The 20,951-nt window shown below is 44.5% G+C and overlaps 1 protein-coding gene across 3 annotated transcripts in view; it reads left to right on the top strand.

The window, feature by feature from the left end:
* IKZF2 (IKAROS family zinc finger 2) overlaps positions 1-20,951 on the top strand; it is a 109,752-nt gene that overhangs the window by 42,478 nt on the left and 46,323 nt on the right. For all 3 annotated transcript variants that reach the window (XM_031062778.1, XM_031062779.1, XM_005427959.2), the window contains exon 4: positions 19,228-19,494. In XM_031062778.1, the coding sequence (XP_030918638.1) occupies positions 19,228-19,494 (267 nt within the window). The remainder of the gene's footprint in view (positions 1-19,227; positions 19,495-20,951) is intronic.

The raw sequence follows: 20,951 nt of genomic DNA, 5'->3' as shown, positions 1-20,951 counted from the left end.
GCTTTTTTCCCTGCCAATACAGAAAAACTGAAGGTAGCAGGATGTAGGGGATGTGTAAGACCTGCCAGTGCCAAATCTGGGCTCATGAGTGCTGGTCCTGAATGTGAGTGGTAGAGAGCTTACTTTATTTTAGCTCATAGTAATGTCTTGCTTTCTGCTGCCCGTAGATACTGGTTTGTTGGTTTGGTTTTTTTTTTTTTTAAACATGGAATTTCATCTGAAAACATGAAAAGTTTGAATAAATACTCAAATATGAGGCCAGTCTGTTATCTTCAGTGTATTCCCCACTATCCATGTTGTATCTCCAGATACATAATATTGCAGGCTGACTAGACCTTTCCTCCCCCCATTTCCCCTAATCCATCAAACCACATTCAGACTGCTACAATTCTGAAGTTTTCTGTTATTGTTTGGTTTGTTGGTTTGGGATTTGATTTTTTTTAAAGTATGAACAAGTCCATATTCTCAGTAACAAATGCCCTGACACCCAGCCAACACTAAGTATAGAGTCCTGGCTACTGGTCATTTACCATTTCTTGTAAACTGTTTGGTTTTTTTTTTGCAAAGTTCCCTCACTAGATCCACAGTTAAGAGAGCAACCGAGTGTTAATCTAATAAGCAGAAAGGGTGCAGAGAAGCTGCTGCAGCCTTTGACCAGCAAGGAGCAGTCCTGATAGCATCTGTTATGCGAGGATAAGGACTGGAAATGACAAGGCCAGTTTTGGAGCAACGGTATCCATGTTTCTCTACCCTTGAGGACGAGGGGGACAAGTGCCTACATGTGTTGGATTTTGTTAGCTGGATCCAGTTGCTGTGTTGAGTTAATGAAGGTCATGCTATTCTGTGGAATGTTGGGAAAGCAGGAGAAGCCGAAACCGAGCTGGCCCATCCCCAGGCAAACTGGTTTTAACCAGGAAAAAGTCAGAGAATGCTAAGAAACTTCTTGTACATCACCTCAGGCGGTTATGTATTCTGTTTCCTAGTTACATTTTTTTTTTCCTGGTATCAATTCCAAAACAAACAAATGGAGAGAGAGAGAGAAGGGAGAAAGAGAAAAGCATTCCTTAAAATAACCCTTTAACATCTTGGGCCAAATTCTCTTCTCCTCAGGCCTGAAGATGCAGCCTGTCTGTGCTCATACTGATAGGGAGCACCCCAGATCTGTGCTGCAATGGTTGTAAAATGAAACACTGATCCCTTTTTCTTCGTTCAGATGTAGTGTCATAGGACTGTGGTCCATCTTAGGCACTACAGTAAATAACAGCATAGGTGAGTAGGCAGTGCAGGTACAGACTTCCTGACAGACCTTTCTTCTGTGTCTTGGGTAAAACAGCACTGGGCAGGAAGGAACCCTGGCACTGTTTAGGATCTGCAGGCACAAGCTTTGATATTCTAGCAGTAGCTTGGGTATTCAGAAGTAGTTGTTCAGCATTAGCGTTTCCTGTTGGGCTTACTGGGAGAAATGGCACGACCAAAGGCCACTCCCAGGGTGCTGCAGTTTACTGCCCTGCCTTGGGAATGCTGAAACCTCAGGCTCCAGGGCTGACTGCACATTTTCACTTCACTGGGGCATTTGCATTGCATGATTGTCATACTGCAATGCTTGAATAAACCTTCTTTTTTTGTCTGTGGGTGAGCACATCCACTTCCACTCCTACTCTGTGTTATTCTAGTCTTTCAGCTAACTTTTGCCTCCAAAAAGTTAGGGAGTTGATCATGCCCCACTTTGGAACTGACCATTTGATCTGCTTGAGAGCAAAAGTAGAAGACATTTCTCAACTTCCCTGCACCGCTGCCCTCTGTGTCATCCTGTTTTGAGCTCCTCTATACAGCTCTTAAAGTGCTATATAAGGTTCTGAAAAGTATCACGTTGCTTGGCTGGGTGCTGGAGGCAGGAGGGCACACGGTCTCTCTGGCGTGCTCCAGCAGCCAGTGGAAACAAGGGTAAGCCAGCTCGTGTACGTCTTAGCTTTGGCAGGGATGATCAGAGCCGTAGCTCAGCAAGAAATCAGCATTCCCTCTGCAAGTGAAAGGTCAGGAATGCAGAAAGCTCACTGCCTTTTTAAGAAGGTTGAAAGTTTTGAAAGTTTGCCCTCTGTTTTTTTTCTGAAAAGAGAACAAATCAGAGGATAACAGTCCCATTTTCTGGTGTGTGTTTGGCTGAGAATGTGTCATCTAATCTGGTTAAGAAATGGTCACATGTAATATTTTGAAAAATTGGTAACCTCTGGGTCAAATCCATTCCATTCAGCCCTGCTGTTTGCTTGATGATTGACCAGTAGCCAATGATGTTTGGTAGCCAGCTGACATCCGAGTCCTTTCCTGAATTCTCCTGCCAGCAGTTAAAGGTACAGTAGAAACAAGAGCTATCAGCAGATATTTCCTCATTAAAACCTGTGCTGCTGGGCTCAGGGCAGACGGATGAGTTCAGGCTGCTGCAATGTTTTTCAATCAAGGACATCCAAACCCAAGCTAAGAAAAGAGCAGAGCTTCACCAGCAGCAGCACATGTGCCTGCATTTGTATATATGTGTGTGTGTGTACCTCTTCTATCAAAAGCACTGGCACAAATGCACTGTTATCAGTCTTGCTGTGAGAGTGGGTGGGAAACTATTCAGAGCAGCTTTTTCCCACTGGAAGCCTTTGGTGTCTAGAAATCAAAGCTCTCTGCAGATGTGTGTGAGTCTTGATGAGATCTAAATTGAGAATTCTAAAATCCAGATGGAATTTGTGATGAAAACAGATGCGTGATCAACACTCTTGCCAGCTTAGAAGGCAGAGGCTGCAGCAGTGCCACGAAGAGCTTGGGCTCCACCAGCCTAAGGGCTTAAAGTGTCTGGCAGATGCCAAAGAGAGGCAGAGTTTCTTCCTTCCACCTGAATCAAGACCTGCTTCCTCTTCATGACTTTCACAATGTCAGCCTTGATATCTTCTGTTCATGCAACCCCTCTTTAAAGCTGGTGCTTGCCATGTTGTTTATAGAGGATAAAATGGATTGAATGTTAGATAAGATTCTGTTCCCTGTCTCTTCAAAGAATTGCTACTTTAGTGGATGTTGTTTCTTCTTCTTCTTTCCAAATTACTATTAATTACCTATTTTGCCTTAAATCAACATCCAAATTCTGTGTGCTTTAATCAATGTATTCTGTTTGCAATATAAGAAAAAATTACTGTAGTGACACACAATAATTTCCCTTCTTAGTATGGTGTCCAGCCATACTTTGAACATTGGAAATAATGAGTCATGGAATCAGCAGCACGCGATGTGGTCTTTGTGAAAGACATCTCAGCTGGCATGGGGTCACATTGTACGGCATCAGCCTTAGAAATTTCTTCCCACTTGCTCAAACAATTTTTCTGTTGTACAAACATATGCAAAGGCCTGCCTGTCTCTTCCTTGCAGCCTGTGTTAAACTTCAGTTGTTGCTTGGATTTATGTTCCATGCTTTTCTTCATCAAATTCATTGACCCCAAGAGTAGATAATTTAAAGGCTGTATGGAGGTATTATTTTCTGAAGGACTCACAAAAGAGGCAGACTGCTACTTCTAGCTTGAGCCAAAATATATGGAGTGAATACTGTGCAAGTTTCTTTGCAAGCAGATGTATCTTGTCCGTGACAGAGAAGGCACTGGCTTTACAAATGCTGGGAGTCCTGTAAGTGCTCTCTGTCGCCCTGAATTAGAATTTGGTTCTGCTTCCATTGACTTAAGCACATGAACATTAATCTCCAACGTTAATCAATTTATTGTCTCTGAACCCCCATAAGATAAAGAATTACAATCTCTATTTTGCAGATGAACTGAGTTGCAAAGAGATTTAGATTCCTGTTTAAACATGTGTTTAGGCACCTAAGGATGCACCTAGATGCCAAGTAAGATTTATGAAAGTGTCTTAACTGATCTTGAGTGGAAGTTTAGAGCCCAGAGAAGTGAAGGCATTTATAAATTCAGTAAGGCACTGGAGTATCTATAGGAGCCTCGTGCTGACTTCCTTGGTCTCACCTGTGTCTGGGAGCAGAGCTAGATCGAGCCCACTGTTGTAGCAGGTAGGCAGGAAGGGCAGTAGGGTCCTGGAAGAGCCTGAGCCCTGTGCTTGGGGACAGCACTTTCACACACACAGCCTTTCTGTTTGTTCCCAGCCTTGTCATTCCATCACTGCCCCCTTGCCACCCCAGGGTAATTTTCAGATGCTTTGTCTCAAGGCACAGCAGAGGGTGCAGCTCCAGAACCATGGAGGTGTAGTGGCTGCAGAGCTGTTTTGTCCTGTTGTGCCTGGGCAGCCAGTGAAGGCCTCTGAATTAACCATCTCTGCTGGAGAACAGGATAGGAGGCTGAGCTGCATCACTCTCCAAACTATTATGTAATTGTCATATATAGTACAGTTAAGGACATACAGAGATTTCAGATGTTTGCTTTTTTTTTTTTCATTTTATAAAGATATTTATTTAAATAATGCCCATTTCAGAAATCCTTCCATAGCTCCTGATGCAAAAGACTGACTTGAGACTTGTTTGCATCCTTACAGCCTGCTGGGAATGAGCTTGTTGTGGAAACCACTAGGTGGAAATGACAAATAATAAATTTGTTGGAAAAGGCAGCTTGTAAGCAGGAACCAGAATGAAATTTGAGTCACATCAGATGAAAACGTTGGGGAAGAAAATACTTCAGCAACACTAAAATGGCTTTTGATGTTTGAAAGTAGAAAACGTTTTTGTGTTTGTTTCAGAAATATGTATTTCAGCTCAAAAGGGCCAGCACTTGAAAGGGGGGGGTGACACAACTTCAGGAAGGTTTTATTTTCTTTTTGCCCAAACAAATGTCTTGAGCCAACTCAAATGATTTTCACAGCAAATGAGACATTTCTGTTTGCTTGACCCATATGATTATTTCTTTGTGTTTGGTAATAATTGTGAAAAGTCTCTTTTCCCTGTGTCTCCTACCAGAACTGCAGGTTGGAGACTGGAATATTCCACCTCCGTGTGTGCGGGGTGCAGCTGCCCGAAATAAATCTCCAAGTTTTAAACATCTCAGGCTCTGCCTCATGGTAGATGCTTTATTCTTACCCTGGAGTGAGAATCCCCTGTTGATGGTATCTTTAAGGAAGCTGCTGATCCCAAAGCCCCAGGCCAGAAACCTGGCAACAGAGCAGTAACAAGGCATTGTTATATGAGCAAGTCACTTTGTGCAAAGAGTCTTTAGCATATGTGCACTAAAAAAGGTGGTTGTGGATGTTCCAGAACTTGAAAAGAAGTCAGTGAACTCACTGTGCACATGCAAGCAGATAAATGAAGCATGGCATGTGATATATAAAATTATATGTCCCTCCTGGGAGTACTCACACTGCCTTCCTGAGCCCCTCAGATCAGATTTGGCACAGGGGTACTGGAATCTAACATGGCTGTGACTGTAGCCTTCACAACTAGAGTTGTGCAGGTATATAGGCGTGATGGGAATGTGACAAGGGAAAATTGAATGTAAAGTCGGCTAGACAGCCAATAAATTTGCTTTATATCTTTATCTTTTCCTTGCTTGGCAATTATTTCAGCAGGTGCTGAACTACTTTCTGCCTGCTGTAAATGAGGGGAACTCAAACGACCTACTGTAAATTCTTGATATTTCCTGTACTTATGAGAAGACATAATCATCTGAAGAACTTGTATATTTAGTGTGGATTAAGATGATTTTTAAATAATGCCTTTTTTTTTTTTTAAGCCCAAGATTGGTCATAACTAGTGTTAGGTTGCTTAGTACTGTATAAATAAGATGTGTTCATATTGTCACCAAATAGGTAACCATCTATTTTTAAAGTGGTAGGGTGGAGTTGCTGCTCAGGTCATTCCACATTATTTGTTGTAATTCACTAGCCAGTTAATGACAGCAACTCACTATTAGGTTATAGCCCTCCCAGGTTATGGTTTTTAGAACCGTAAAGCAAGAGTTACAGGGTTTCAGGGGTTGATTACAGAGAGCTTTATTGTTATTTCTTACACTTAAATCTGCTAGATAGGTTAAAACAGCCAAGTAGGAGATCTGGAATAGCAATGATGTGCAGTTAAACGCTGAAAAATGCCTACCTCTTGTACAGAGTAGAGCTATTAAAGTATTGCTTATTGTACATTAGTATTCTGTATTCGTTACCTGCAGAGCTCCTACAGGCAGTAGAGTGAGCAGGCTGTACCATTTGTGACTTCATGCTACAGCATTCTCGCTTGCCTGCACAGTTGACCCGATCCTGTATGTCATCAGGGAGGAGATGTTTAACTTGTGACACTGCTAATCCTTTCCTGAAGGCTTTTCGTTCTTCCTGCACGTTGTCCTTTCGTTGCTTTTGTGAGCTGGAACATGCTTGCTCAGCCCACTGATGAATTCATATAATTACCTATGGATGTACCCAGGTCCTGTTGACTTTACCATTAAAGATCAGGGATTGCCCAAGTATTGCACTGAATCAGGACCCCCAGGCATTTTCACATGCACAGGCTAACTTGGGAATTGGTGCACCTTATTGTAGTCCTCCACCCCTGGGAATGGAGAGCAGGCTGGGGACAGCCAGGAGCACAGCAGCCAACAGGGTGCTCATCTCCCCCAGGAAATCCTGCAGTCCACCCAAGTTGGTTACATGGAAACTAATCATGATGTTAAACAAAGTTCAGAGCGTGTGTTTGTTTAATCCAGTTCTAGAAAGTTGGTCTGCCTGCAGGTGGGAGTTCACAAAGGCTCGTGTCCCTGCAAGGAGTCTGCAGGGTACTGCTGTGTGTGTGGTGTGTACCTCTGCAGGAACCCCCTTTGCAGGAGCTCTGGGGGACACAGCCCTTCCTGGCTCAGCCAGGTTCTACTGCAAGGGTAGGGTGATTTGTAGGTGCTCTTGCTAAATGTGCTTGTCTCCACGTTTTTATTGTGCTGATACAAATGCAGCTAATGAAGGCACTGTGATAGTGCTGTGTTTTACAGGAAATGTTTCAGTACTGTCAAGCCCCAAGAGTCTGGGCTGAGCTTGCTATGTGGAGGCATCAAGCCTTCAGAGAAGATGACTGTCCTCAGCTGGAATGACTGACATTCCTGGGAATCACAGTTACAAAAAACCTTGGGTCTCCAGTTCATATATTGTTCCAAGCCAGTAGACACATTATATTCCCTGTAGGGGCTCATTTGTGATCCTTGCTGGTACAGTTTGCACTCACAGGAGTCCCTTAACAAGAGGGGAGATGTTCCAGCCTGGGCCTCTGTGGCATTGTTTTCCCAGGCTGGTGATGGAGGAGTGGACCTTTCCTTTCTCCATCCCTTCAGAAGCCATCCGTGCTGCTTCCTCAGTGCTTTGATATTCTGCCAGCTGAGGGAGGGAAGAGCCATTTATAAATATTTCTGGTAATACAGTAAGTACTCTCACATGTTTTGCTCACTCACTTTCCGTATCCAGAAATCTATCCGACCAGAATCAGTTCACTCTCTTTTATTAGCAGAAATAGATCCACAACAATTAAAATTGATTTTAAAAAAAAAAAGGAAAGAAAAAAGAGAAGCAGCAGCAAGCACATCATATTGACTGTGTGTATATTCACACTGGCTTCCAATCCATGGATAATTACCCCTCAGAGATCGTGTGCTATGTACAGTATGATGATGGAATTATGCACTTTAAAGAGCTTTAGTGAGCCTCTTAGGATGCCAATTTCTTTCCCTTTTTCTTCTTTTTTTCCCCTTATTTTCATTGCAGTGAGTAATGATTTTTAAATGCACATGACCTGTCCTCAAAACCAAAGTAAGTCGTGTCAGTGATGTTTTGTCTTTGGGTCTGACTTTCCTTGAACTGATGCAGTAGAAGTGTACCCATGAGGTGAAGTTGCATGGTCAGGGGATCTCTTGGGATTGCTGATCCTCATTAGTGAGGGGAAAGGCGAGTGGAACTTAAAAGTACTCATTGTCTTTGGCAGCAGGTACCCAAACTGCACTTCCTGGAGGGAAGGAGGGCTTGAATGAGGCTGTGGGTACAAATCCATAGGAAAGCAGGTTTTGTTATTTTGGTTGATTGGGGGTCACCTGACCTGAACGCTGAGAACCAGGGGTAGTGGTTTCTCTGACCTCTTTGTCAGAGCCACTTGAACTGTTTTGATTTGCAGTTTCGCACACACTCACAAAATTAAAATATTGTCTATACATTTCAGCCTAACTTGTTTTTGGCAAAGTGATAAGCAAGTAAAAAACAGGGCCTCATCGTAGGAAGTGTCAAGCCATCTTAATTTTAGGCAGAAATACCAGCTCCTCCTAGAGGAAAAGAGCCAGTCCGTAAATAGCTCCCAACAGATCCTTCACCCAAGCAGACAAAAGGGTGTGACGTGCAGGAGTTGCTGCTAATGCCAGATTTCATCTTTCCACTGGTGATGTGTCACCTGGGTTTGAGTTTGTCTAAGGTGTGACTTGGTGTTCAGGCAGGAGTGTTCATTGATACTCAGTGAGCAGCTTCCCAAATCCTCTGCAGCTCTTGGGAGAATATCTCTGAAGGAACTGAGAGGGGAGGTACCTATTGAACCACAGCCATGGGGACTGAGGTTGCAGGGCTGCTGCTCTCCGTGTTCTGTGACTGCAGCTCTATTTACAGATTTTTATCTTTTGTTGACATCTTTAATAAATGTTTGGTAACAGCAAGTGGTGCTGCATCCTGTTCCACCAGCCTGGACCAGCGGGCCCTTGTGTTAAAAGGAGAGCTCCCAAACACAATTTACTGCCCAAAATGAGTGTTTTTAACTGGGACTAGAGCAGCTGTGATGTCCTCACAGGTGGAAGGTGGGCCTGGGAGTGCTCCCAGGAGTAAGCTGGTGTGTACAAGCCAGCCCTCTCCTGCATCCCTTCTTCCTCAGGGCTCTGTGTCCTAGGAGGTGCAGTGTCCTTGCTGTCCCCCTGTAATCTGGGCTGCAGAAGCAGGAACTCCTTCCACCATCCACCAGAGCCTGTGTGCGTGGCTCTGTGGGGTAGTTGGACATGTGGGTCCCATGGAGCAGCTGAGTTCATGGGACAGGTTTGGGAAAGGCCTGAGCAAGTATCAGATGTTTCAGTGTATGCAGCTCTTATGTCTCTGACTTCCTGGTTCCCCTGGATAATGGTGAGTGGTGCTCACAGGCACTGGCAGCTCCTTTCTGTGTGCTGGGTGATGGCCTGGGCTCCTCAGCAGCCTGAGCTCTTCCAGCTCAGCCTTCAGTCCTGCAGTCCCTGCTCTGTCTGGGCACTGCAGTCCATGAGGGCTCCTGGGTGCTCTGGTGAAAATGTGGTGGGGGCTTTTTGTGCTTCAGTGAGCAATAGGAGAAAATGTCCCTCTTTGTGTCCCTATTGTTATTGTTTTATTCTAACTTGGGGAGTCATTCCTTAAAGATGTCCATTTTAGGTGCCTAATTGTGCGGTTTACTTGCCAACTCTCTCCATCCCCTTTCTTCCATGATCCCACCACTCTCTTCCCTTCTTATTCCTTTAAATGTGTGTAGATGATGAATAGCAAATCTTCTCATAGAATTCTTCAGGAATATTTAGTGTAGGGTTTTGCTTTTGTTTGCTTTTCTGGTGACTTGGAGATGGCATGGTGAGAAAAGAAACATGTGAGCTAAACCTGTTGGTTTGAACATTGTGTCAGAAAATATCCATAAATTGCAAGTTACTACACAGATGTATAGATTTAATGAGACTGTGTAATGCCATTTATTTATGCTAAAGAATCTGACACATACGGTACTGAAAAAAGTTAATACTCTAAGAGTTATTTTATATTTTTCCATTGCCATCTGTCACTGCCTACATAATAATGATACAGGTGAAAGCCTAGCACTGCTTTAAAAAAAAATCAGAATGAATAGTCATTTAAATGTCTTGCTGCTTTAATAGCTGGTGTGTTTTAAGTTGTGGGAAGGAGGCAGCAGAGATACCCTCCCCCTGTTTTTAGTGTATTAAAATTTGAGCTTAAACAGATTTGGATTCTTGAAGTGACTTAAGAAAATGGAAAATGACTGTAAACTCTCCTGTCCTTTACATTTGGAAAAATTAAGGGACTAAACCAGATGCTGCCATCCTTGTAACATACCATAAGTGGCTCTTGGAGCAGCCCTTTCATGTGCATCTTGAGATGTGGGTGAATTTTTGTGCTCTAAGTTCTGCCTTAATGGGCTGAACTCAGTACTGCTGGGGTCTCTGAACTGTGAGCAGGTATTTCCAGATCCCTAAACCCTCATCCTCATCTTCCATCTCAAATAATTAAAAAGAAAATAAACCATGTAAGGACATACATTTTTTTTCTTTAGCTGCCTCAGGTAAAAATACATGTTTCAAAGCAGCACCACACTGACAGAAGTCAGCATTTACAAAGACACTGGCTTTTAAGAGGTCTCCTTCAACATTGTGTAGTCATAGTGTGCTTAGGCAGAGCGCTTTCCCTTTTATTTCCTTTCCCCAGGCAGGACTCCAGCCTGGCAGTGGCTGTGAGGTGCACGGGGAGAAGTCCCTGTGCTCAGGCATTTGCAGAGCTCCAGGGCTTGCACATGGACCTGGGGAGCTGCCCATGGCTTTGCAGCAGCCACCTGCCTCCCAGGGTGCAGACAAGGCTTTGGCTCAAACAAAAACAGGTTTTGTTGTTCGTCTGCTTTTTACAATATAATGACAAAGACAGAAAATATTTTTGTGGCAGGTGCTTATCCTATAATTTTCCATGGGTTGATGAGTTGGGGAGGTGCCTTATTTAGAGGAGGAGGACATGGCTAGGTCAGGTTGCATTAAGATGATTTAGAGTTTATATAATGAGAAATAAATAAAACTTTTCCTGAAAGCTGTGAATGATGATGTATAACTTGGTAATGAAAGCCTTTCACTGATTTAAGATAATGTCTTTAGTGGTAAAAATGCCAGAAAATGAAGCAACATTCTGACCCAGAGAGGTGATTCCACTGGCTTCAAACAATTTCTTCAGGTGTATTTTCAAATATAGTGTAGATTTCCTAATGGAAAGTTCCTTATAAATGAAATAATCATTACTGTTATAATTACTACCCTTTGTGTATGCTGGAAAGCATTTTAGGAAGTCCTGCACTTTTTAAGAAGCAGAGACAGCAATGAGTGAGCCAATAAGGTTTTGGTCTCTTCAAATGGATGTTATCAATCACTTTATTTTTGTTTATAAGGGATGATCCATATATAGCAGGAGTTTGTCAGCATTCTCCATTACAAGTTCCTAGTTTTTGTACCATATAGAGCTCTCAGCAGCCTCTTAGGGGTGAATGTTGTGTCATTCCTCAATGAGTGTTTCTTCTGCTCCCTCATTAGAATCTGAACTGGTCTTAAAAAAGTGTTCATGGTTTTATGTTTTGAGAGACAGCGCAGTTCACTACAGGACTGAGCCTTTATTTTTCCTCCTCTCTCTGCTTTTCTGTGTGCATCAGAAATAGCTCTACTGAAGTAAAGAGGAGCTGTGGTAGGAGAGGAGGCTGACACTATTTAATGTACACATTGCAGACGGTAGGAGACTTGCTTTGGGTCAGCAAGAAGAGAGACCAGCCACAGCTCCAAACCTGCCTCCTGCACTGCACAGCCACTGTGACATGGAACTGCATAATGGAAGGGGCCCTGGAGAGCACCTGCTGGGCACCATTGCCCTTTCATCACCTGCCCCTCAAAAACAAGTGGGAAATCATTCACACAAAAGCACAGAGTCCCAATGGCTGCAGCATGAAGGAGGAGAGAGCAGGGGAGCACAAGGGCTGGGCAGGTCTTGTGTAAAGACCGAATTTGCCAGATGACATTTCTCAAAAAAAACCACATCTTGTACAACAGCAAAAGGAGAGGAAAAAGAAACATCTTGCTGCCTCTCACCCCATCAAAACAGGGGGGAAAAACAACAGAACAATATGTTGGATATAAAGATACATCCAACAATTGATCCCAGTTTGACCTTAGGGAAAAATCTATGAGTTCAAGACTATCATCTGAGTTAGCCTGAGTGTCTGTAGAGGAGGCAGCAGCTAGGAACAGAGTCCTGCTGTGTTCACTCATCTTGCACAGGGATCAGGTTCTGGCCCTGCAAAAGGGTAGGGGCAATGGAAAAGGGAAACTCCTCCTTGCACCTCTAGGGAATTGGCAGAAACCTTGTATTAAGTTAAGCACAGTATTTGTTGCACTATATTGCCTTGGAAGTACAGGCACAAAGGGAGGGGAGGCTGGGTCAGCAGGAGTACTTTTCCTACCCTGGGATATGAATACACGACTGGCTTGTGTAAGTGCTGCTTGCGTAGATGCATCTGTGGGTGAAATTTGGCCTGAGGTCTTTCTGGAGAGGAATCTTGCGACACTGAGCAATCATATAGATTCAATTAGGATTTCATCCTCTTGCCAGATGGAGGTATGCAGCATGGGTGACTTGTGGTGAGCAAACAGTCATGCCTGAAGGCTGGGCATCTGGGGCAGATTCTGGGCTAGGTGCTGCCATGTTTGCCTACACCAGGGAACTGCTCACTCAGTGTCCCAGCCTTTGGACTTCAGTAGGAATCTCACTGTATGTGTCCTTGTGGGAGACTGGAAGGATTGCTGGCTCAAAACAGTTCTGGCATGTGTGTCACTGAAACCATCAAAATTGGGCCCTGTGATAGATCTCAGCTCTTAATGCTGCTCTTGCTGGGATGCTGTTTGCTTAAATCAGCGCCCTTCCAACTTTAACTGTGGCCCTTTCAGCTTCATATTTGCATAAGCTTGTATGGCCATTTGAGCTTAGAAGTTGTTTCACGCATTTTAGTGCTGCAGTCTTCATTCCTTGTGTCTGGCCCTGGAGAGCTGTGCTGGGAGAAGCCACCTGGTGATTTAGAACCATTGCTGCTGAAAGTGTGTGGTGACACCTGGGTTGCTGCTCCACGTGAGCCAAAGCTGCTTGTTGTGATGGCACAGTAGGGCTGGTCAGGAGCCTGATCCAGCTGCAAAGGGTTGATTTTTTTTCAGGAAGATTGGTTTTCAACCAGATTGGTGTAGCACCCAGTTCCACGATCACTGGTGCCAGTATAAGAGATGGAAGGGGTGGGGGTTGAGGGAGGATGGCAACCACAGTTTGTGTCAGCTAAAACCTGACTGAAGCTTGGCTTAGCTATGCAACAGCATCCTAATTTAAACTAAACTTGGGTGTAACAGACCTGTTAGTCTACACTTACTGCACATACCACCTCCAGAAGATATGAAATAAGTCTTCTGTTGCATTTAGTGAGAGTTTAAATTGACTTCAGAGCTAGCAGGCTTAAACTGAGATTCTTCAATGTGAAAACTAAAAATTTCTAAGGATCCCTAAATAAGCTGATCAGTTCTCACTGAATTTCTGGCGCATTAAGCACCTCCCTGTGGGCTTGAAGAATCCCGTTTGTGGCATGCAGAAAAGGACTCTGCACAAAGTTCTAAAACATTACTTCCTCTTTTTTGTTAGTTGTGAACTGTTTGGTTTGATTGAACTGTTATGATTGAGCAGAACCCTGCAGAGGTCACTCATGACAAGATGGTATCACCATCTACCATCACCCTAGCTCGGTGGCCAAAAGTGAAATCTTTAGAGCTCTCAGTAAAGAAATTTGACATCCATCATTGGGAACGTCCGTGATCACACATTTTGGTACTTGAGTCAAGAAAAGAGTTGGGTAATTTCCCTCTTTTGCAGGTGACATTCACCCTCATTTGTTCTGTCCAGATTCAGCTTCACTTCTCTGTAAGCCTCCAGAAAGCTTCAATCTACTGTGAGAGCAAAACTGGCTCCTTTGAAATACACCTTTCTAGCCCTTGACTGAAACATCTTCCATTTCAGTGTTGGAAGGACAGCATGGCCCACAGCTATCATTGAAGAGACATCTTCCTTTCTTCTGAGCAGCAGATGTCTTGAGCAGATCTCACTGTGCTTATTCCTCAGCATCACAGCTTTAGAGTGATGCCTTCTCCCCAGGAGAATGGGAGACCTGCTCATTTCTCAGGAACTAAATAGTATTTGCTAAAGCTATTTGCTTTTTAATGTCAACCTGTTGGCTAAGTGCTTTGTGGCTATGAGGTGACAACAGAGCCGATTCTGTGCCCTGTTCTGCCACTGCTTGGCTGGCATTCTCACCCCTTGTGTGTGTGCCCTTTTTCAAAAGGGGAGACTTGCTGGTGCTCCCTTGTTTACACATTTAATAGCTCACAATTAAGCTGAAATGAACTTGAAAAGAGTCATTAACTAAGGCCCGAATTCTATCAGCAACAAGAAACTCAAAGATGAAGTTTTCTTTCACCCAAGACTATTTTGTACTATTTCAGGAGGAAAGTATGTTTGAACATGCATTAAAGTCTCACTACACTTCTGGAGTGATGTAAACACCCTCTTTAAGGACCCTTTTTGCTACCAGAGTGCTCTTAGACTGAACAAGAGCCAGGGATCATTGTTTCCAACTTATGGCATTCCCTACCTTGAACTTTCAAAGGTTTCTCCTTTGAAGGGTTCTCCCCCTTTCTCCTTTAATTTTCATCTTACAAAACACTCATCAGTTTGCCATTCTGGTTCTTAAAATTAACTGTATTACACTCACCCTTGCTGAGTGCTTTTGATAGTGTAGAAACAGGGAGTTTAATAGTATAGGGACACATCAACTCCAGGGCTTGTGATGTGTAAGAATTGGGTTCAAAACCTGTTAGAAACTGGGTCATTTTCTATTTGTCTGTAGCTGCCAATTAGCAATGTTATTAATCCACTGCCTAGGAGAAGTGCATGATTAAAATAGACAGTGTCACTGACCACAGACAGGACAATATGCACAAGGCTGTGCTGTAGCTGCCTGTCATTGTGCTGCTGTTTTCCAGAGGGAAGTAACAATTTCTTAATTTCTTTGCATCTGGGTGTAAAGACAGGCACATCATCCAGGCTTTGAATGCTGCTTTGTGTTGTGCTCTGGAGAGGGAACATGGAGCAGACCCTGGGCTTGCTGGTGCCCCACCTGGCAGCCACTCCCTGGCCCCTTTGCTTAGGGAACACGTTGTGTCTGTGAATGTCCTTCACTGTGCTCGCCCACAGAGCCATCCAAGGCTCCTCGGGGGTGGCAGGTTTGAATTTTGCCTCCTCAAGGATGAATGTCTGAGGCTGGGCTAAAGCTTTCTTTGCTGCTGGTGAGAGAAAGGGCGGTGGGGGAAGAGGTGTGGGAGGCCTTGAGGGGTCTGGCTTGACTTGCTGCTGCTCTGGGGGCAGCAGGAAGGGGCTGGTGCTGCATGGCTGCTGCCAGGAAAGGCCAACCCCCAGCTGGAGACCACAAACCCCAGTGACAGTGGCCAGCCCGGCTTTCCAAGGCCACAGATAAAATAAGCATTGACCTAGGACAGCAGACAGTGGAGGAGACAGAGGGGTACAGTCCTGCCTTCTCCCTGGTGCGTGACAGGAGGAATTCTGTTTCTTACTGGGATTTGCACTCTTGTTCCTTGCTTAAGAAGATCTCCAGTGCTTTATTTTATTCTCCACCTGAGGATCAAATCTTTCAGCAAGACTGAAGGGTTTTTTCCCCCCCATCTCACTTTTGAGGGAAAAAATTTCCATGACAGAGGATGAAATACTAGGAATGTTTTTTTTAGGTGGACCTTCCAACTTCTGGTTTGTAGCCACACTAATTTGTGGGTGAAGGAAATATTTTTGTACTGAAAAGTTCCCAGGAAACTGTTTAACAGGGAATTGGAGTTTAATTGGCACTTATGAGACATTAACAATATTGTATTCAATTTGGCCACTTAGGATAAAGTGTGATTCAGGATCAGCTGATTTATGTGCTGAACAAAAAGAAAGGAAAAAAACCCCGACCCACCAAACCAAAAATAAAAAAAATGAAAAATGAAAAAGAAAGCAACATTAATGTGTGGACTGGCGAATATGTGCCATTAGCTTCGTATTCCCAAGCAGAAGCTTTTGTGGTGCTTGTCATCTGTTTTTCCCCACGAGGTGTTTTGCCAGACTGGAAAAAGTAGAAGGAACGTATATTAGCTGGAGAGGGAAATGGTTTGACTTCAAGTTCATGCTTTTGCAGTGAGCTGGATTACAGTTTTATCCCTGCTATCTCTTTTGCTGTCATTCTTTTTTTTTTTAGGAATGTCCCAAAAACTTTTAAAAAACCCCAACAAAATCCATTTACTTATTTATGCTTTTATCAAGCATGTGAACAAGAAAGGCAGGGGAACACAGGGTAGAATTTGATGTGGGGCCTTGTGTGTGCCATCCACATCCCTCGAACATTTATTTTTCCTTTGCAGCAGAGTTCATTGTGAAAACAAAGACGGTGCCACTAGTAAATGATTGCAGCTTCCGAGGCTGGCTGAGAACAGAGAAAACAAACTATATGCAATTTAAGTGCCTGTTTGTTTGCAAGCTGCCTAATATATACAGCCAAATGTTGTAAGGCAGAGGAGATGACCTGATTAGCAAAGCCCTCACAACGAGCCGAGGAGATCCCTGCTCCCCTCCTTGGAGACCTGGTCCCAGCTGGAGGAAACCTTTCCGCCGCTGCCAGAGGGTTTCTGAAAATGGCAGTGGCAGTGCTCTGTGTGCATGAAGGTGAGGGAAGGAGGAGGAACAAGCAGCTTGCACAGCTCATGGAATAGCTGGAGTGTTTTGGAGGATGCAGCTTGAATTCCTTGGGCTTTGTGGGGAGGCTGTGCTTCAGCAAACGGCTCGCGCCGCTTGGTTGTGCTGCTCGTCCTGTTGCATGGAAGCATCATTCAGCAGAAGGAAGTGCTAGGGGAAGGAAGGTAAAGTAAGTGGTCTTCCTATTTGTAAGCTGTCCCAACCTTGTTCTCATGTGTGCTGAGCCGGCAGAGCTCCACAGCTGTGAATGGAAGTCGTGGTGCTCAGCACTCAAGTGTTTATTACTCCAAATCAGAGAAACAGACAAAAATTTATATACATAAGAAAGCACGTAAGATCCAAGACTTTCGCTTGTGATTACATGTAAATATGCACAGTTGGGATGTGGCTTTTGGATATTTTGTGCAGTACTGTGCCAGGACAGTGTGCAGGCTCGTGGCAGCAACCTGGGGTTTTAGATGAGGAGCCCCAGGCACTATTTCTGGCTCTGCTGTAGCTACTTGTGTGGCCGAGTGTATGAAATGCTGCTCCAAAAGCCAGCGAACCGTTTCTTTGGGCTTCATTCTCCGACTTGCTGAATGCCCCGAAAGGCTGCTATTATTAGAGGGAACTACCATTCCTTCCCTCTGAAAGTGGGCTGTCCATAAATCACCAGTGTGTGCTTTCCATGGGGAGGTGGGTCTGGGACCTCAGCTTTCTCCCTGACAGCCACAGAGCTGCTAGAGCTGCTGCTCTTCCTCCTTTCCACTCAAAAAGGGTGGATCCTCCCCTCAGAGAGCTGTTGGCTGTGCCACCTGGGCTTGGCACCAGGGCAGGATGGCTCCTCCTGCTCCCCCATGCAAACTGCCTCCTCTTGTCCTGTTTCTATCCAAGGGCACTGCCTGTGGCCACGTCCTAGCTGAGCCCTCAGTTTGTTTTGACCCTGACCTTTCAGTTTGGGCTGTTTTTTACTCTTTTAAGAACAATAAATGCATCTCTGTGGCAACAAAAATATTCATTCCCTTCTATAAGTGGTGCACTCAAATATTTTGTAGTTACAAAAGACCGTTTGGATGGCGGTGCCTGTGCTGATACTGGTCTGCTGTGATCTGATGCAGCAGAGTCCTTGCTCTGGATGGGCTTTCTCATAACAGTACTTTCTTTTTATTTCTTAGCTCCCATTAGTGCCTTGATGAGTAGTGGAAGATGTTTCAACAGTTTTATGATTAAAAAGAAGCATCTTACCAGTGCTTGGTCTCTGGTTCCTTTACTCTGTTCATTATGCTTTCCCTGGTAGTAGCAGCAGTGATTTAGAACTGCAGTGTTGACATCAGTCTCTGAGCCCTGTGTTTTCTGGGAAGGGGAAGAAGGGAGGATGAAGGAGGAACTCTAAATAGTAGGGTTTTTTTCTTCTGACATTTCCAGGCCAGCTGTTTGAACCTCTGATGCCTCAGAGTGTTTACTTATAATTCTGTCATTGGTTCATGTATGGGGACCCCTTGGCAGTTGCCAAGGAGTACGTGTGGCCAGAGTTTGGTGATGCTGGGCAGTGCCAGGGCACAGATTTGTGCTCCAGCTCTGCTGCTGTCACCAGCATTCGTGCCAATGGCCTTAGTACAGAGGTCAAAGACTGCTTAGATATGAAGGCTGAATCACCTCCTTGTTAAACCCCTCAGCAGGATCAAGGCTTAGGGAAGCAGACACGTGGGCTTGCCTTCTGGCTGACACTGTGGATGGAGGCTCTGACTCTGGGACAGGCCTTTCAGCAGGTTTGACCAACTCTTGAGGCATTGAAATGGGGACATTTCGTGATTAAAACACCCCTGCACTGACACCCCTTTGTGAAAAAACCCAGTACATTTGTTTCCTTTAAAGGCTTGCTGATCCCACAAGCTCTCAGTGGTTAGAGGAGGTTTATCCTGTCACCTGAGGATCACAGAAATCAGCAGTGAGCCTGCCAGTCTCACTAGGCAGATGTGAAAGTTCTTCAACTGCACGTATTTTGCTTGCAAATATAAATAATCCAGCAGTGTAGGCTTTGCTGCAGCCCTGTTTGCCTTGGCAGTGTCCCATTGACATGAATCAGAAGGTGGGAGCAAAAAAGCACTGGAGGCTCATCCTGAGACTGGTCTCCCCTCCATCAGGGAACCTGTCCGTGCAGGCAGGGTGATTGGAAGATTACTGGCACAGCCCACAAGCCTGGCTTCACTAGATCTTTGCATTTGGAACAGTCCTGCTTTGTTTCCTTGTGCTGTGCCTTTGGGAACCTTGCCTCTCGAGGCGCTGGGCAGGAGAGGCCTGGAAGGAGCAGCTCTGGCTTTGCCTTCGGCTCCTTGAAAAGAAGGCAACTCTCGTGGGTCAAGTTGAGAAGCAGGAGGTCAGTTCTTAATCCTACTGCATCTCTGCAACTTTTGGCAGGTGTCTGGGTCACGCTGTACCCGAATTCTTAAGATTTAGTATAGGGATAGAAATTAGGAATTGAAAAAAACCAAACCAAGGGCTTAAAGAAATTAGCTTGTGATGCCATCACCACCATGAGACTCATGATGGTTTGAGCTTCAAGGCTGTGATTTAACATTGATTACAGTAAAAAGTTTATCATGATATTAGTCGTTGGGAACACGGAAAATACATGGGTTTAACTTTATTTCTTTTTCTTAATTTCAGCAAATTCAGTAAAGCTAGAAATGCAAAGTGATGAGGAATTTGACAGGAAGCCCCTGATTCATGAAGACATTATCAGAGCTCACGATGGAGGAAGCAGCCTGGAAGATCCCTTCATTGGGAGTAACGAGATGGTGGATAACAGAAAGATGCAGGAGCTATCAAGCGAGGGAGGAATCCGGCTTCCCAATGGTAAACTGAAATGTGACGTCTGTGGCATGGTTTGCATTGGGCCCAATGTGCTAATGGTACATAAAAGGAGCCACACTGGTAAGCAGCTGAAAGAAAATCTGTGGCGGTGTTGATGTTACCTGACAACTCTTATCTCTTCCCTTTTCATTCTTGGGGTAGCAGGAGGCTGGGGAGGGGGAAAACAGGCTCCATTGGTTTTGTTTCTCTTCCTGCTTTCCAAACTCTGGTGCTGCTCTCTTGCTGGTGAGCATGGTGCTTCCTTTACTTTGATTTCCAGCCTTTTGTTCATAAAAACAGTGCAGAAGTCTGGAAATTACTTTTCTTACTGTTCTTGGCTGGAGCACCATGGTGGGAGTCCTTCTCTGGCACGGGGGCGGGTGGCTCGTGTTGTTCCTGCGTGTACAGCGCAAAGCTTTTGAGCCTTTAAGAGGAGTCTTAGATGTTCTTCCATTGGAGGTGCTCACAGGTGGACAAGACCAGCAGCTTCCTGGGGATCTCACACTTCTTTTGGAAGTGGCTGGGCCTGGGATGAGCAGACCCTGGAGGGGACACTCGTTACCCAGCAATCCTGATGCCGGGGTTGGCTTGCTGCTTGTGTGACAGCTCCCTCAGGGAGACCTCAGCTGAACCATCCACCTGGCTCCCCCACACCACCTCAGTGCCATTCTGGAGGCAGATTTCAGTGCTTGGTCTCTCCCAGCACTCGTATTTTTATTACCATTTGGAGTCCCAAGCAGCTTATCAGGCTTGTGGGTTTGAGAATTTAAGAGGCACAGGGAACCTCTGCAATATGCTGATTGGGCAGGTTTTTGTGGCTTGAAAAACAAGGCCTTGAGCTTAAACTGGGGTATTTTGGGGGACTTATGGCTAATGAGGTAAAATGGTGTGCCCAGGAAGCTGGTACTCACTCCCCTGTGCTGCCCACTCCTCAGGTGGGAGCAACAGTCACCTCCAACAGAAGCGGACAGGTGGTGCCAGAAGATGATGCTCTCTGGTCTTGCAGCAGTCTACCTTTGATTCAAAAAAGCACTTAAGCTTGTGCTTAACTTTTATGAGATTTAAGCACATGTAAGTCACCTGAAGGGCTTCAAGATACGCTTAACTTTGGATACATGCTTAAATCTTATTAAGGTTAAGCACAGGTTTTTGTGGTGGAGCCTCAGCGGGTGTTTGTTGTTTGTATTTTTTTGGATATTTTGCTTTTTATCTTTGCTATTATTTAATGGGGTGAGAGACTCACACTGTGAAGATATAAAAAGAAAGGTGGAGATCTAGAGTAAGAAAGACTGTGTAATCCCTTTGTAAACCTGGTAGTTTGTAGTCCAGTAGTGTGCTCTTGATGGGCAAGAAATCAATAGAATTTCTGTGCAGAGGAATAATAAATATATATTACATAGTTAATCTCCTGTATATGAGTTGTATTGATAAAAACTTGACCTAAGTGTGTAATGCAAAGCGTTGCAGTATCGTTTATGATGCACTCATGATTTTAGACAGAAATTATGAGAGGGGGAAAAGCATTAGCTGGAGAATCA

The sequence above is a fragment of the Geospiza fortis genome, unplaced genomic scaffold (genome assembly GCF_000277835.1).
Source record: "Geospiza fortis unplaced genomic scaffold, GeoFor_1.0 scaffold461, whole genome shotgun sequence".
NCBI lineage: Eukaryota > Metazoa > Chordata > Aves > Passeriformes > Thraupidae > Geospiza > Geospiza fortis.
This window is presented reverse-complemented; position numbering and strand designations above follow the sequence as displayed.